General features: G+C 40.1%; 1 protein-coding gene across 7 annotated transcripts in view; it reads right to left on the minus strand.

Annotated features, from left to right (window-relative positions):
* Arhgef3 (Rho guanine nucleotide exchange factor 3) overlaps positions 1-17,233 on the minus strand; it is a 359,337-nt gene that overhangs the window by 30,861 nt on the left and 311,243 nt on the right. For all 7 annotated transcript variants that reach the window (XM_070018470.1, XM_070018471.1, XM_070018472.1 and 4 more), the window contains one exon: positions 1,422-1,592. In XM_070018470.1, coding sequence (XP_069874571.1) covers positions 1,422-1,592 — 171 coding nt within the window. The remainder of the gene's footprint in view (positions 1-1,421; positions 1,593-17,233) is intronic.

Raw genomic sequence — 17,233 nt, forward strand, 5'->3', positions numbered from 1 at the left:
AGCATACTCTGTGTCTTATTTTTACCTTGCTTCACTTAGCCAAACACACTAATGAACAGTCTCTCAAGTGTTTCTATAGTTGAATAGTGTCTCATGTATTTAAGACTCTTTCTAAATTGGTACTATTATAAAAATTACTGCAATTACTGCAGTAAGCAGCCTTACACCTGTATCTTCTTGCTTGGGTACAAATAGCCTGGAAATAAAATTCCTAGAAGAAATTGGGTATTGGTGGCTTTATGCCTGTAATTGTAGTTACTCAGAAGATTGAGACTGAGAACTTCAGTTAGAAGCCAGCCCAGGCAGAACAATTTGAGAGCTTTAAGCTCCAAGCTTCAATCTTCAATCTCCAGCAAAATGGTGGACTGGAGGTGTGGCTCAAGTAGTAAAGTACCATCCATGAGCAAAAATGCAAAAGTACAAGGCTTCGAGTTCAAGCCCTGGCATTAATGGACACATTCCTAGAAGAATTTTTTGCCTGGTCAAAGAATCTGGAAAGTTTTGAAATGTTCTCCTGGCTAATGTCATGTTCTCAATGAAGCATCCACATTCTAAGAGGGTCACTAGAGGAGGCCAGGACACAAGTCCTCTCTTAAAGGTAATATCATAACTACTTAGGGCTGTGGCTACAGAAAACTTCCAAGGAATGAAATGAACTATGTTCCATAGAGAAGAAATTTTCCTTTACCAAGGTGAACAGAAGTTCCTTCAACTGGATATTTCATAAAATATTCTAAAATTATAATATTTTAATATTATATTATTATAGATATTATATATCATTATTTACATTGTGTTATACATGTCATATATATATGATAATACAATAATTATACATTTTCTAAAATTACATCAAATTACAAAAATGGCTGTGTTTGTGAAGTTCAGAATTTCTGTCTAGACACTTGGTTTTAACATCTTTAGAAACTCAGATTTTTCACCTCAATTTCTATTGAGGGTGCTGGGGTTTGAACTCAGGGCCTCATTTTTACCATCTGAGACTCATCTTAGTTCTTGCATCTGTTTCTTTTCTTTTCTTTTTTTTTTTGGGGGGGGGTCCGGTCGTGGGGCCTGAACTCTGGGCCTGGGCGCTGTCCCTCAGCTCTTCAGCCCAAGGCCAGCGCTCTACCTCTTGAGCCACAGCGCCACTTCCGGCTTTTTTCGTTTTGCTTATGTGGTGCTGAGGAATCGAACCCAGGGCCTCATGCATTGTAAGCCAAGCTCTCTACCACTGAGCCACCTTCCCAGCCCCATCTGTTTCTTTTTATAGTAGAGGCTAACCCACCCAGCAGGACTTGTCCTCCACTAGAGGCAATGCAAAACAGAGCTGAAGAGGAATGGCATGTCCTCTGCCTGGCCTGGCCCACAAGGGAACTCTGTTGCTGGTCCATCTGTGCCAGTGTCTTGAGCCCCTACCATACCTCCTGACGCTTGATTTCCTTGGACGTAAGCATCTGGTTGACACACACGTCGAAGGTCTCGCTCCATAGCTTGCTATCTCTCCGCTTCGTGCTTGAGGAGGTGGCATTTCGGGACCAGGGTCGGGGGGCGAGGATGTCAGAGCGGCTCTCACTGCGGAAGCTAATGGATCGCTGAACAATGAGGAAAACAAACCATAATGGATAGGGTCAGTAGCAGGTCTGGGTGGATCCTCTGAACAGTTTCCTGTAGGTCTGTCAGAACATAAATCGTATATTTACAAGAAAGAGAGCCAGGGCCACAAGGCCTTTGGGAAGTGAGGCATTGTCTTGTGCCTACGTGCTGAGGAAACCTGGCCAGGGAGACCCTGTCACACATGTGCTGGGCTGGGAGCATCCGCTGTGTGATCCAGACTCCCAGTGTACTACAGAAGCAGAGTATGGCACAAGCTCACACATGACCACTGCGCTCTCCTTCTTTCTAGTGGACATCTTCCTTTTTCCATAGGACAAGGGACAATAATGGTAGGTCATCAAAACAAAACAAGCTAGCACACCTGTTCTCTTTCTAAGAGCAGGATTCCATTATCTTTGGCATTCTCTTGTTTATAGTTTAGGTGGCTGGCTTTTCCAACCCTGACCAATAAGACAATTACCTTATCCTTGTCAGAGGAGGTGTTATTTCCCCCAAATTTGCTTCAGGATTTATGAGAGAAATGAGAAGTCTATTCCTCTAAGACTGTAAGTACAGGAGATTTACAATAGAACCTTCTTGTTGCAACTCTCTCTTGTCACACAGAAGAACCTGTGTGTCATAGGAGAGAAGAAATGGATACATAAAGAAGGCCAGAATGACTGAGTGGTAAAGGGAAGAAGGGAACAAATGTTATAAAACTTTACTGTTTCAGCCTCTGGATTCTACTGTGCCTGAAGCCAGGTAGAGCTACTCTTAGACATTTGGTTACATGGGCTAATACATTCTTCTGTTTCTTGTTATTTCAGCCGAGGTTCTGTAAACTAAGAAAGTCCCAAGTACTATTCATTCCAAATACCATCTTGGCAGCAAATGATGTCTACCCCTGATAACCCTTCTTTTTTTTTCCAAAGAGGCCCTTATTGACTATGGTGGTATAACACCTGCAGTCTACCCCCTGGCTGAGAGGAGCACAGTATTCCTCATAAGAAATACAAAGCAAGGTAAATGTAACTTCATAGTCTTTACCCTACAAGTCTTTGACACATTCACTGGAAACTGTCAAAGCAAAGAGGTATTACTGTGCTCATACTCTCACTTAATAAGTGTTCCCTGTGGCCAGCAATGTTATATTCTAATTCCTTACTTTGGCATACAAGGCCTTTTGTGATCTGAGCAAAAGCTAGACATTTAGAATCACATCTGCCATTCTAGACAAACTGAGTTTACATGTGATGTTCTAATGTAGTTACCAATTATTTTGATATTCAACAATGACATTCAATAATGTAGGGATTTCTTTTAAAGACATAAGGTCTCTTATCTCTTTAAACTGGTCCCAGATTCTCGGACTCAACTGATCCTCATTCTTCAGCCTCATAAATGGCTAAGATTATAGGTGTGCACTATCTTGCCTAGCTCTTAAAGAGTATTTTTTAAGAGAACGCACTCAAGTTGGATATTGGTGGCTAACACTTATAATCTTAGTTACTCAAGAGGCTGAGATGTAAGGATCATAGTTCAAAGTCAACCCTGGCAGGAAAATCTTGCAGCTCTTATCTCCAATTAACCAATAAAAAGCCAGAAGTGGAAGTGTGGCTCAAGTGGTACAGTGCCAGCTTCTGAGTAAAAAAGCCAAGTAAAAGTTGGAGACCCTGGATTCAAGCACTGGTGCTGGTGCTAGTGCATGCACGCATGCATACACACACACACACACACACACACACACACACACACACACACACACACACACAGAATTCAGTCAATATAGGAGCATTAAGTTATAATTACCTACCTGATAATATTATCTAGCCAGAAAGACAATTCTGAGCAAATTTAACAGTTAAAAATCCATGGAAGTTAAAATTACATGCTAGCTATTCAGGAGGCTAAAAACTGAGGATTATGATTGGAAGCCATCTTGGCAGGAAAGTGAGATTCTTATCTACAATTAAGCACCCAAAAACCAGAAGTAGTAGAGTGCTAGCTTTGAACAAAGTTCAGGAACAGTGCCCAGGCCCCAAGTTTAAACCCCAGAACCAGCACTAAACAAACAAATAAATAAATAAGTAGATGCATACTATATAATTTTGAAAAGAATGTTCATGAGTCAAGACATAAATAAAATGCTACAAAATTCTCTTGCTTTAGTCCCATGGATGTTATAGGTAATTTCTAGCCTACAGTATGTTTTTTTTTTTTTTTTTTTTTTAATCATCCAAGAAAAACAAATACGTGAAAAACACAAGAAATTTGCAAGGGGCCTTGGTGTTCCCAGAGCCTTCTGGAAGCAGGAAGTTGGCTGTTTGCAAGTAGCAACAGGAGTTCCTCCAGCTGGCACAGGCTTCTCTTAACTCCCAGGCTGGTTAAAGGGCCAGCTTTGTCTAGGAGATCAAGAAAGTACCTACAACCAAATACATGGCTCACTCATGGCATCTCATGAATCCTACAATCTCTAAACACAGTCCCTTATAAACAGTAACTACACTAAGTGGCTGCGGATTGCCTGCACTCAGAATCAATTAGCCACAGCCACTAAAAGGTCAAAGGAGCACAGTGAGTCATCAAGTAACCCCCTTGTGGTCCTGCTAGCAGCTGGGGTAGGAATTAAGGAACACAAAGAAAAACACAACAGAGAATTCAAAATGAAACACTCTTTCCACTTTCACTTGAAAGAATCACCCCCTCTCATTCCATTTTCAGTCTCGACCAACTTCAGACTCCCCCCCACAAATTGAAGTAATTTACTCCAGCTTCAAATTCCATGTATTCCCAAAATATATAATATTAAGTACAAATCCCATCTTGTTTTTCCCCCACAAGCCACTTCCTAGAAGGGCCACTGTTGATGTAAGTTTGTTATAGATCTTTGCAAATACTTTCTATGCATTCACAGAAAACAGAATGTCTTCTCTTTTTACTCAACAATATCTTTTCATGTTTCTTTTCCATAGTATGGAGTCAACATCCTAAGGGCTGGGTGAACTAGGCGGATTTAATTAACTCCCAACTGATGGATATTAAGATTTTTCAAGCATCTGGCTATTACAAAAAAGTGTCAAAGTGAACATTCTTTGTGTGTTTTATACTGATATTTCTGTAAAGCAGATTTATGGAGTAAAATTCCTTAGCCTAAGAAGTATCAATATATTATTTTATGTATGTGCTTATTTCTGCTGCTGGGGACTGAACCCAGGATTTCACATGTGCTAGGCAAGTTCCCGAGCAACTCTAGCACCACCATTATAATGTTGGCGTGTGCCAAAATGACTTCATGCATGTACATCTCCCAGTGCATATTATCTACACTATCACTAACAAGGTAGTGATCAGTTGGGCAGGCAAAGACACTATACCTCAATTTCAGTCTCAGATGTTGAATGGAAGAAAGATCAAGCATATTTTTAGGCATTTATTGAGATATCTTTCAGAGCTGGAAAGCTTTGGTATAGTTTGGGGGAAATGAGAGAGGTGACTAGGTGAAGTGAGCTCCATCACTAAGAATCCCCCATCCATTTTTTTTTTTAAATTTTACTGAATGGGTTCAAGGTATTATGGAGGCTTTCAATGAAGGTCATCCTTAAGTGCTTAAGACCCCGCTCTCTTATTCTCCCTTCCATCCTGCAACATAAGAGTTTGCTTTTTTAAAAAAATGTATTACACCACTCCTGGGGCTTGAACTCTAAGGTCTGGGTGTTGTTCTTGAACTTTTGTGCTCAAGGCTAGCACTCTACCACTTGAACCACATTCCACTTCTGGCTTTTTGTGGTTAACTGGAGATAAGAGTCTCACAGATTTGTCTGCCCTGGCTGGCTTTGAACCATAATCCTCATATCTCAGCCTCCTGAGAAGCTAGAATTACAAGCTGAGCCACTGGTGCCCAGCTTTACTCTAATTTTTACTAGTAAAGGAGCTGAGCCTTAGCAGCCTTAGCAGCTAGTGGGATCCAAAATCAGACCTATTTCTTTCTAAAACCTGAGCTCTTTCTACTATGGGGAACTGTACCTGCTGCTTCATGGAGTCATGTATTGTGACAACCTATCTGGACATAGAAATCTGGTTAAAGTAGAATGATAATTGATCTTTTTTTGGGGGGGTCCAGTCGTGGGGCCTGAACTCTGGGCCTGGGCACTGTCCCTCAGCTCTTCAGCTCAAGGCTAGCGCTCTACCACTTGAGCCACAGCACCACTTCTGGCTTTTATCTTTGTGCTTTTGTGGTGCTGAGGAATCGAACCCAGGGCCTCATACATGGAAGGCAAGTGCTCTACCACTGAGCCACCTTCCCAGCCCCTGATGATGATTGATCTTTGACAGGTCAAGCTTCAGATTTACACTCGCAGTAGACTGATTAAACCAAACACTTTTTTTTTCTTATTCCACTCAGAAAGGGGAAGAAGGTTGAAAGGTTCTTTATTACAAAAGAAGAATAAAGAATGTTGGACAAGCATCCAGTCATCAGCGGGGTGGGTTCATCCTGGGACAGCACCTAGACACGGGAAGTTGTTTACAACAGCACTGATCATGCACCACAAGCTACAACCCAAACTAGTTATCAATACAACCAGTATGATTACATGAGAGAATTCTTTGCTTCTAGCTGCTATAAGAAAAACCTCCTCTTGAGAGGAGCCTCCCAAGAGGACTGCTACTATCTGCTGCACCATCTACCCTACTCTCTTCTTCCTTTTTCTCCACTTATACTATGTGTCCTATGGTCTCATTTATACAGTAGGTTTTTTTTGGGGGGGGGAAGTTTTTTTCATTCTGAAACAGATTCTCACTATGTGGTCAGGCTGGCCTGAAACTCACAATCCTCCTGCCTTGCCCTCCCAAGTGCAAAGATTACAGGTGTACATGACAGTATCTGGTTGGACTGGTTTGCTCCTGACATGTCGGTTTGCTCCCAATAGAAGGCAGGAATATCTATCTGCTCTGTTCACTGACAGAATTAACAGCCACTGGCACATTAGAGGGCCTCTTTGCTGGCCACAGTGAGGACAGCTTTAGAACTCTGCTATACCCAAAAGGTAAGGACTCTCACTCTCATTTAACAGATGGGGAAACTTGAGGCTCAGAGAAGATGAAATTTTGTTGAAAGTCATACAGCTAACTGAATGGGGCTTTTGAATTTAAACCCAGCTTTAAACTCTGCTGAAACTCCCTGCAATGGCCAATGGGGGAACTCAGAATGACAATCCAAGTCTGCTGTAATGTGGTGTGGTGCATGTGCCCAAATAGACGAATTTCCTATACTTTCTCAGTCAATGAAAGTTTCTCAGCCTTGTCACTGAACATTGTGAGTGACAAAATCCTTTATTGGGGGCAGGGCTGTCTGCATGATAGGATTGTTTATCAACATTCTTGGCCTCTAACCATTTGATGCCAGTAGCATTCCCATCTCAGCTGTATGAATCAAAATGTCTCCAGATACTGCCATTGTTCCCTGGAGTAAGACACTGGTCTAGATAAATAAGAGGCCTTAAAATGAGAGCCCCAGCTTTGGGAGGGCTAAAAACAGAAACAGGTAAATAGATCTGTCTGGGTATGAATATTCTAGGATGAAATGAAAAATGTTCCAGGACAAGCAGGAGTTTCCATGAGAGAATCTGTTTTAGCAAATGAATATTAAAAACAAAACAAAACAAAACAAAAAACCAGAGTTCATAACTGCTGGCAGCTAAAACAATAATGGTCACAAGGGACATAGATAATGCAGATTCAGGAAATCAGTGTCCATGCTTAGCCTGAGCTGGGCTGGAGAAGCTGCAGGTGCAGAGAGGCCTGTCAGGTGGAAAAGGAGCCCTTGATACATGTCAGAGGTAATGTAAGCACAGCAGGTTGATATAGAGGAACAGATTTGATTTGTTAAAGCTGCCTGTTCAGTGGGGTACTCTCTTACCCTTTTCCAAAAACAGACCATGTCCACAGCCAAAGACAACATGATCCAAAAAAGAGGGAGTTCAGGCAAGGCAAATGAACTTGCCATCTTGATTATATTGTTATTTGCTATCAGATGGTTCATTATTAAATGGGTTGGAGTTTAGGACAGGACTCCAAGGAGAAAACTATATTCTTAGGTGGCCATTGCAGTAGGTTAAACCAAGATGCACAGGCTGAGATAAAAAAGGCACCTTGGGGGATACCCCTGCAAGATATGATTAGAGCAATTAGCCTAAAGTGAGAAATAACTCTTCCCCAATGTGTGAACTTCTCAGATTTGACCCTTGTGTTAAATGGGACAGAAAAAGGGCAAGGTCTACTCTTCACAGTCAAGAAACTCAAGAACAAGAGACATAAGTGACTGGCCTGAGATAAGTGTTGGAATAGGAACTGAGTCCAGCTGTTCAACTCCAAAATACAGATGTGGGTTGAGCATAGAGGCTCTAAAGTAAAACAAAAATGGCTTCAAGTCAACATAATAGCCGAGGGATGCTAGAAAAGCTCATCTCTCTGGATCTGTTTCATTATCTGTAAAAAAGTTGTGATAATAAGGATCTCACAGGGATGCAGTAAGGATTTGATAAATTATGGTAAGTCAAAGTTTTAGCCTGGTACTCAATATGGATGGTCATTACTATCCCCTGTTGGATTACTACTCACTCACTATTACATTAGTGCTAGCATGTATACAGTCCCTTCTTATCCACAGAGATAAGTCCCAAAACTCCTAGTGGGGTGGGGAGGTGGGGGGAATTGAAGCCACAGATAATACTACTGCACCTAACATGTACTGTTTATTTTCCAATACAGACATATGTATGAGAATGGTTAATTTATGAGGCACTGTAAGATTAACAATGAATAATAAAAATAGGACTATTATAAAAATACACTATAATAAAAGTTATTTAAAGCTTACACATTGTTTATGCTTGGAATTTTCCATTTAATATTTTCTGACCCTGGGTAACTGAACCCATGGAAACTGAAATCATGGATAAGGGAAAAACTTCTGGAGTGTGTGTGTGTGTGTGTGTGTGTGTGTGTGTGTGTGTGTGTGTGTGTGTGTGTGTGTGTGTGTTGTGTGTGTGTGTGTGTGTTGTGTGTTGTGTGTATGTGTGTGTGCGCTTGCCATAATAGGGCCTGACCTCAGGGTTTCATCCTCTAGCTCAAGACTGGGATTTTGCCACTTAAGCCTTAGTTCCACTTATGGCTTTTTGCTGGTTAATTGGAAATAACAATCTCAGATCTGTCTACCTGGCTGGCTCTGAACTGTGATCTTCAGATCTCAGCCTCCTGAGTAACTAGGATTACAGGCATGAGCTACCAGTACCCAGCTCCTGGTTGCTTTTGTCCATTAACAACACCACACAAGTCTCTGAATATTTGGAGCAAATAGCTCCTTGAAGAATCTTTATTACAATAACTTATAGGGAGAGAAAAACAACAACTCAGTATAATTTTTAAAAGCAAAAGACCTGGAAGTATCAATTGGGATTCAATATATTACAGTGTAATCATAAAACAGAATTATTATATGTTTGTTTAAATTTCGGGGGGGAAGCTTAAGAAGTAGAAAACAGCATTAAATAAGAGAAGGGATTTCCAATTTTAGAATACAAAGTGGAGCTGAATGCTGGTGGCATACCTATGGCTCATACATATAATCTTAGATTTTTGGGAGGTTCAAGGCCAGCCTGAGCATATACTGAAGACCTTTTCTCAATCAAAAGCTAGGTGGAGTGATGCTTATCTGTCATTCCAGCTGTGTAGGAAGCTGAGATCCAGAGGATTGCCATTACAGGCCACCCAGAAAGGAAAGACAGAGAGTCCATCTCAGAAGAAGAAGCTGGAAATAGTGGCACATACCTGTCATTCCAACTATGATTGAAAGTATGTAATAGGTTGATCACAGTCCAGGCACAGGTCCAGGACAAAAAAATTAAGACCTTATCTCAAAATAACTAGAGCAAAAAATAGTTGGAGGTATGGCTCAATGGTAAAATGCCTCTCTAGAAATATGAGGTCCTGAGTTCAAACCACAATACTACTAAAATAAAACTAACAACCCTTCCCTCCCCCAACAAAGCCTTAACAGGAATTTCTCCCTTAGATGGTGGAATTTCTACTTTCCAACCCCTAGTTTTCTATGTTTATTTTCCAGACTTTCTATAAGGAAGAGATATAACCATGAAAAAACAAAATTGGTTGACAAATAATGCAAGACCATAAACACGGATTTAGAAGAAATAGAAAGCTACAAGTAAAAGAGGTCCCAACCAACCTATGATCAATAAATATCAAACTTAAAAGACCTGGCAGAAGGAGAAATCTTTCTGCAGCTCAGGGAATTTCTGAATAGAGTAAATGACAGCTGAAGATATTATTTGGGTTAGGTGTCTAGAAGATTTTCTCAGTGTAAGTCAAAAGGTAAGATGACTTCTAGGGAGTTGAGGTATCTGTCCAACCATCTTCACAAAGCACCTCAAAATGGCCCTTGTATCCTACTGTTCATGATAAAATATCTCAAGAGCTGAAAATAATGACTTTTCCCACCCAAGAGCTGTACAAGTAAGGGATGTGCCACTTTGAAAGTTGGATGGCTATTTTGCAATCCTGGCAAACCATGGGCTTTGTTATGACCAGTCTTTGACTTTTTGTGAGAAGCTAATTACAAAAGAGGTGTCCAGAATGTCCTGTAGAATCCCAGCTCCAGCACCCACTAGCTATGTGGCCCTGAGCACAGCTCTCTTCTCTATAAAGTGATGATGAAGTTGACCTAACAGAATTCTGGAGATGCCATGGATACTCTGTACCAGAGCTGCTCCATTGTAAGTACTTAAAAAACAAGAGGTTTATTCCTTATTACTCATTAAAAGTGATAGCTTTAATCTACCAGTCAATTATTTATAATGGACTCCTATTACTCCAGGAACAGTGAAGAACAGGCAAGAACCAGAAGTTCCCCTTGATACAAAACACAGGTTACTTCTTAGCTACATCTGTTACTTCCTAGATAGTAAAGTAGTCTGACTTCCAGTTGCTTTCTTCAACACACATACCTGCATCCATTCCCACACACAATCCAAGATCATCTGCATATCTGTCAAGTATATAGGACCAAAGACTTTTGTCAGTTATGAGAAGTTTGTGACATTAGACCAAGGGACATTAGTCAAGGTCCTTAAGAAAATTAGGGTTGCCAGACATGGAATTAAGCACATAGCTTGGGTGGTCTTCCCCTATATTCCTCATATTAGATGACATTGGTTATCACACTCCTGACAAGCCCAGGGCCCCTTCATTTTACCTATCTCTGAACCTCCCAAACCCAACACAAATTCCTCCAACCCTATACCATTTCTTTTTTTAAATAAGTTTTTAATTGTGAAAATACCATGCAGGGGGGTTACAATTACATGAGCAAGGTAACAAGTACATTTCTTATCAAATCAAGCATTGTTGCCTCCTCCTTTGTTTTTCCCCTACCATCCCTGTCCTCTCATCTCCACGACTACACCCCCCCCCCCCGCCATTTCTTGATAGGCAGCCATCCTTGATGCCCCCTACCAAAACAAAACAAACAAACAAAAAACCCAGGCCATTACTAGGCTCTCTTCTCTCTAGTGTATTTTATCACATACGATTTTCAAATTATATTCATTTCTGGTTGCAAAAGTAACATTGTTATTCTTTAAATAAGATAAGGCACTAATTCCAGCCAATTTATTCATTCTCTACTCATCTGTAATTTTTATGTAATGGAGGAGGTCAACAAAGGAACTGTAAAGTATCTTATAATTGCAAACTCAAGAGAGAACCACTGTGAAGAATTTGATTTCTTGTTTTATATGTACACATGTGTATATCTTTATATATAGATATACACATGTGTACATGTATATACATACATATATGTATATACCTGTATATATATGTATATATGTATACACATATACATCCTAATATGGGTGTGATTAAGATACTGCCAAAAAAATCAATGAAGACCATTGATTATCCTACATTTATGCTGCATCTGGGTTACATAAAATAACTTCAGCTGGGTGCCAGTGGCTCACACCTGTAATCCTGGTTAAAGGGGCTGAGACCTAAAGATCACGGCTGGAAGCCAGTTTGGGCAGGAAAGTCCATGAGCCTCTTATCTCCAAATAATGATAAAATAAGGGAGGTGGAGCTGTGGCTCAAGTGGTAGAGTGCTAGCCTTGAGCTGAAAAACTTAGGGACAGCACCCAGGTCCTGAGTTCAAGCCCCAGGTCCAGCATACACACACCCCCCAACAAACAAAACCCAACTACTTCTAGATTGAAGGGACAAAGAAAGAACCATTGAGAGGTTACAGTTACCAGAAATCCTTGTTTAGCCAAATAATTCTTCCTAGAGGGGCAACAATCAAGAGAGGGGATACATGTTTTATTGTATCAGTTGAAGAAGGGCAGGGCACCAACACCAGATTGGTACCCACCATTAGCCCCTGAGAATCTTAGAGCAGCAGTAGCCACCTTTTCTTTTTTTTTTTTAATTTAATTTAATTTAATTTTACTTGTGAACATACTGTACAGAGGGGTTACAATTACATGGGCAGGATAATAGTAGCCACCTTTTCTAATAATAATAGTAACTATTATTATTTTCTACTTAAAAAAAAACCAGTACCAGTATCTCAGACATTACATGTGACCTTAAGCTGAGCTCAGAGTATCTAAGATATATATTTATAGCCACAATAATACTGAAAAGAAATGATTCAAATAGTAGCAGGGGTTGTTATAGCGTAGAAGGATAACCATGTTCTTTTCTCCTTTTTTGTATTTTTCCGTGATGAACATACATTTTTTTTAACAGAAAAGAGGTTAATGTTCAAACAGAACAAAGGGATAATATCACAGCATTCCATGGCTCACTGGACATGGCTCAAATGTGCCCAGTAGCTGTGCACAGATGTGCACAGAGAAGCAGGGCTGAATGTGCAGCTGGACCATGGGGAGTTTGCTCCCCCCCACTCCCTAGTAGAAGGGTACACGGCAGCCTCTTTCAGTGCTGGGCTAGTTTTCCCTTTCAAACAGTCCAGGAGGGGATTTATAGGTCCAGAGGGAGCCAGACATCTGTGATTCAGTCTACTGACCACACTGCACTAACCTTCTTGTAGAAGAACAGAGCCATGGAGTCAGGCTCCCTCCATAGTGTCCACAAATGCTGCCTTTGTGCTAAAGCCCAAGCCCCCAGCCCATATGAGTGAAAGGGAGACAACACAGAACAAATCCTGCAGTGTCTTACTGCAAGGACCACTCACACTTGTGAATGGGCATTTAATCTCTTTGGAACAGGATGCCAGCCCAGAACTCCCCAATGTCATGGGCTAACTGCAGTCTCCCAAGGACCAGAGGAAGAACTGCTAAGTGCTCCAGTATTGATGAAAGCATCAGATTTGGACGTAAGGCTTCCTTTATCCTATAATTAAAGGAACCCAATCTTAAAGACATAACTAGATATCCAAAGGCATTCATACAGCTCTAAATACTAGGAGCCAGGGGAAAGGAATACAACAATCAAGCTGCTCCAGCCTCAACTTATTTTTGAAACTGAAAAGGCATATGTGATGTACACATTCCAATAAGGGTGAACAGATGCTAAGAGACTTGAACCACCTTTACTTCCCTTGTTCACTGTTGCACCCTTTGCTGGTCCACTGAGCACCCCTTTGGGATCTACCTCCCCAGCCTTATGTTAGCACCATCTCTGTCTAGCTGGTAAGGGATACAATCAGGAGGTAATTACTGGGGTGCTAGGGTCAGAAATAATGCTGCAGAAATTGCAACATATGCCCCAAGGTGAGTTATAGGAAGGTATTTGGGGGTAGGTGGTGATGACATTCTTTACCCTTCCCAGGTCATCCTGCAAACATGACAGTTCTTTCTGTCCCAGTTCTCTAGAGTAACACAAATTTCCAAAGTGATCAACTATTTCCCGCAGTGTTTTTTTAAATATAGAATCTTCAAGAACAAAAGGAAGGAAATAAAACTTACCTGAGAAGCCAAAAGAAAGACTTCAAAGGCATGATATGTAACACACAGGCATGCTGTGTCACATATACCACCTGAGGGGCATATTTCCATACATGAACTCCTTTCCCCACAAGCATATTGCTCAAGATCTGTCTGCCTGTGTGCATAACCATTATGAATAATTGTTCTATTTCTTTCCTTTCTTCCCCTTTGAGATAGGGTTTTCTGTATAGCTCAAGTGCTGGGATTGCACTCAGGCAAATAATGTGTTTCAGCAAGGTTGTTTCTGTTTTATACATGTAGCCTAGTGTTATCTATTTTTTTATTGTGAAAAAACTGTACAGAGGGGTTACAATTACATGGGCAAGATAATGAGTACATTTCTTATCAAGCATTGTAGCCTCCTCCTTTGTTTCCCCTTCCCATCCCTTCCAAGCTTCCCCCTCAATACTCCCCCCACCCCCCCACCAAAGTTGTAAAGTTCGTTTTCAACATGACAACTTGTACTTCTCATTGTTGCATCTATTTACCATGATATCTAAAAAGATAAACAATAAAATAACTTTGCCAAAAATAAAAGAACACAAATATAAAAACCTGTGGGCCAGCAAGCTCAGAAAGACAAATATATCAAGGTACCAGTGGGTCTCATCTGTAGTCCTAGCTGCTCAAGAGACTGAGATCTAGAAGATCAAAGTTTAACATCAGTCTAGGAGGAAAAAAAGGGAAACCAGACACAAAAAATAGGGCTGGAGGCATAGCTCAAGTGGTAAGTACCAGCTAAGTAAGCAAGCTCGGTAAACATGAGGTCCTGAGTTTAAACCCCATTACTACCAAGAAAAGGAAGACAAACATGTTTTTGCTCATATTCAGAATCTAGACCTGAATAATAATAACAATGGTAATGATAGTTATAATAATAATAATAATACAAGGAGGCAGTAGGGGAAAGAAGAGGGTAAAGATGTGTGCATGTGTCTGAATATGATTGAAAATTGTTTTAAAAAAAGGAGGAGGGAAGAGAGAGAGTTACGTAAGTAATGCAGAGAGGGTGAATTTGATCACTGTATGCTATTTTTTAAGAGGGAGGAGAAGCAGGAAGTATGATGGGGAGGTGAAATTGATCAGAAACATTGTAAATGTGTAGAAATGTAACAATGAAACCTTCCCCTATATAACTAATATAAGCCAATAATTTTTTAAATTTGAATTAATGCTAAGTTAAAAGATTAGTACAAAATAATAAATCTTATCTAGAAATCTCCTTTCCAGTTATATTGAAGTAAACAAAGATAATGTTCAAAGATTCTATAATGGATTTGTGTATATATGTACATGCATGTTAAAAATAGTTAAGTTTAAATGTTTTTATTTTTTAAAAAAGGAGGAGGATGAGGTCAAGATAATAATATACATGGGGCGATTTTGATCAAAGTACATTATATGCATATATAATGGGGCCAAACTCTGGGCCTGGGCGCTGTCCCTCAGCTCTTCAGCTCAAGGCTAGCACTCTACCACTTGAGCCACAGCACCACTTCTGGCTTTTTCTGTTTATGTGGTGCTGAGGAACCCAGGCCTCATGCATATAAGGCAAGCACTCTACCACTGAGCCACCTTCCCAGCCCTTGAACCACTTTTTATACAGTTAATTTATGCTAATAATAAATGTACCATTGGCTCTAGTAAGATGCAGTTCATTACCACCACATAGGAACCTAAGGCAAAGGAGGGACATAAATCTACCAGAAGGCAACTTTCTGTCAAGCAGAGCAACATGAGGGAAGAAAGAACAGCCTGGTGCAGGGGGTAGGCTTACTAACTACTTGTGGAAAGAACAAGGAACTTCCTGGGTGCAGGGCAGACAGACAAGTGAGAAACAATGGGAAGAGATGGCAGCAATGAGTGAGCTCCATAATTAAGGGTGGAAATAGCTACCTGTCACCAGGATGGATAGGAAAGGGTTGAATACAGTAAATAGGCGAAAGAATTTTCAAACAGCAGAACTCAGCAAAAGACCAAGATGTGCAGGGCCTGTGAGGTGATGAATCCCCTCAGGGAGCCTGTGATGAATTTGTCTGGAGGGTTGAAAGACTGGTTATAAGGGACAGCAGGTGAACAAACTCTTTGCTAGCTTTGAAAATCTTTACCTGCCTTTAATTTCTTGTTCTCCTCCAAGAAGAGATCAGGGGATTTCAAGAGGTACAAAGGCCTAAGCCTTGAAGAAACAGAGCCAAACCTATAGCTAAAATGAGGAATTCATTTTAGGAGAAACTGTCAGCAGAATGAACAGAATAGGCAGGGTGGGGTTGAACATCAGAAGAGGGATGGCATCTACAGGAAAGCAGCAAGAATAATGCAGGCCCTGAGAACTCATAGTATGTTGGCCAAAGAGAAAAGGTTGAGAAAAAATCCCAAAGAGTTCTCAAGTCATAGATTTTTCACAGCATGGGCTATGCCTTGGGTTCTGGTCCACACAGAACAAACACACAGAAAGCAAAGATAAAATGTTTCCAAGCCTAAGTATTTGAACCAATTAGAAATGGCAGACTCAAAAAAAATTGGCAGACTCTAGACTATGGCTCAGCTAAACAGGATGAGCTTTTCATGGTGTGACTTTGGGATCTGGGCTGACAGAGTATTTCTATGATTATTACATGGGGTCAAAGGCCTTAGGCAAATCTCAATTTTTACTTTAAAAGATACACTTTATCAGGAGTTTAAGAACATCTATAAATACTAGTTAACTAAGAAATAACTATAACTTGAAATTGAATGTAAAATAAATATATTTCTCATTAACTATATGCAGAGCTTTAGGGACTAGTATTCAGTGAGGGTAGGGTGACAAAAATAACTTCAGAGAATGGGGTGGAAAGGTGCTGGTGGCTCATGCTTGTAATCTTAATTATTCTGGAGTTTGAGATCTGGAGGATTGAGATTTGATGCTATCTCAGGCTGAAATACTCAGTTAACTATCAAATAATCACCCCCCAACAGGTTGCAAGCATAGCTCAAATGGAAGCAGTCGAGCAAGTGAGCAGCCCTGAATTCAAACCCCAGTTCTTTGGGTAGCTGATAGAGAGTTTGGATTCCCAAGGGCAAAGTCATCTTTGCATTCATAAACATATATTATGCAGATATTTATGATTTTATAGTATATATTGTAAATATGGTATATATACAGTGTAAATATTTACAGTATATAGACAGTATGTAAAAATACACATATATAATGTATATATACATATACACATATACTGTATATACGTTTAATGGTATGTGTGTATATATACAGTATATATACTATATGTATACTGTAAAATATATGTATACTGTAGAATGGTAAAATATATACTATAAAATGGTGAATATACACACATATAAGGCAATATAAGAAACTGTTATTTGCAATAATGGACTAGTTAACTTTTCTTTGTACTGGAGCTTGAACTCAAGAGTTTTTCCTGTCAAGGCTGGTATTCTATCTCTTGAGCCACACCTCCACTTTCAGCTTTTTGATGATTAATTGGAGGTAAGAATCCCATGGATCTTCAAACCTCAATAATCAGATCTCAGCCTCCTGAGTAGTTAGAATTACATCTGTGAGCCATTAGTAATGGGCTAATTATTATTTTTTAAATAAAACATTACTGTTT

Source organism: Dipodomys merriami, unplaced genomic scaffold, assembly GCF_024711535.1.
Source record: "Dipodomys merriami isolate MVZ:Mamm:240054 unplaced genomic scaffold, mDipMer1.0.p SCAF_13, whole genome shotgun sequence".
NCBI lineage: Eukaryota > Metazoa > Chordata > Mammalia > Rodentia > Heteromyidae > Dipodomys > Dipodomys merriami.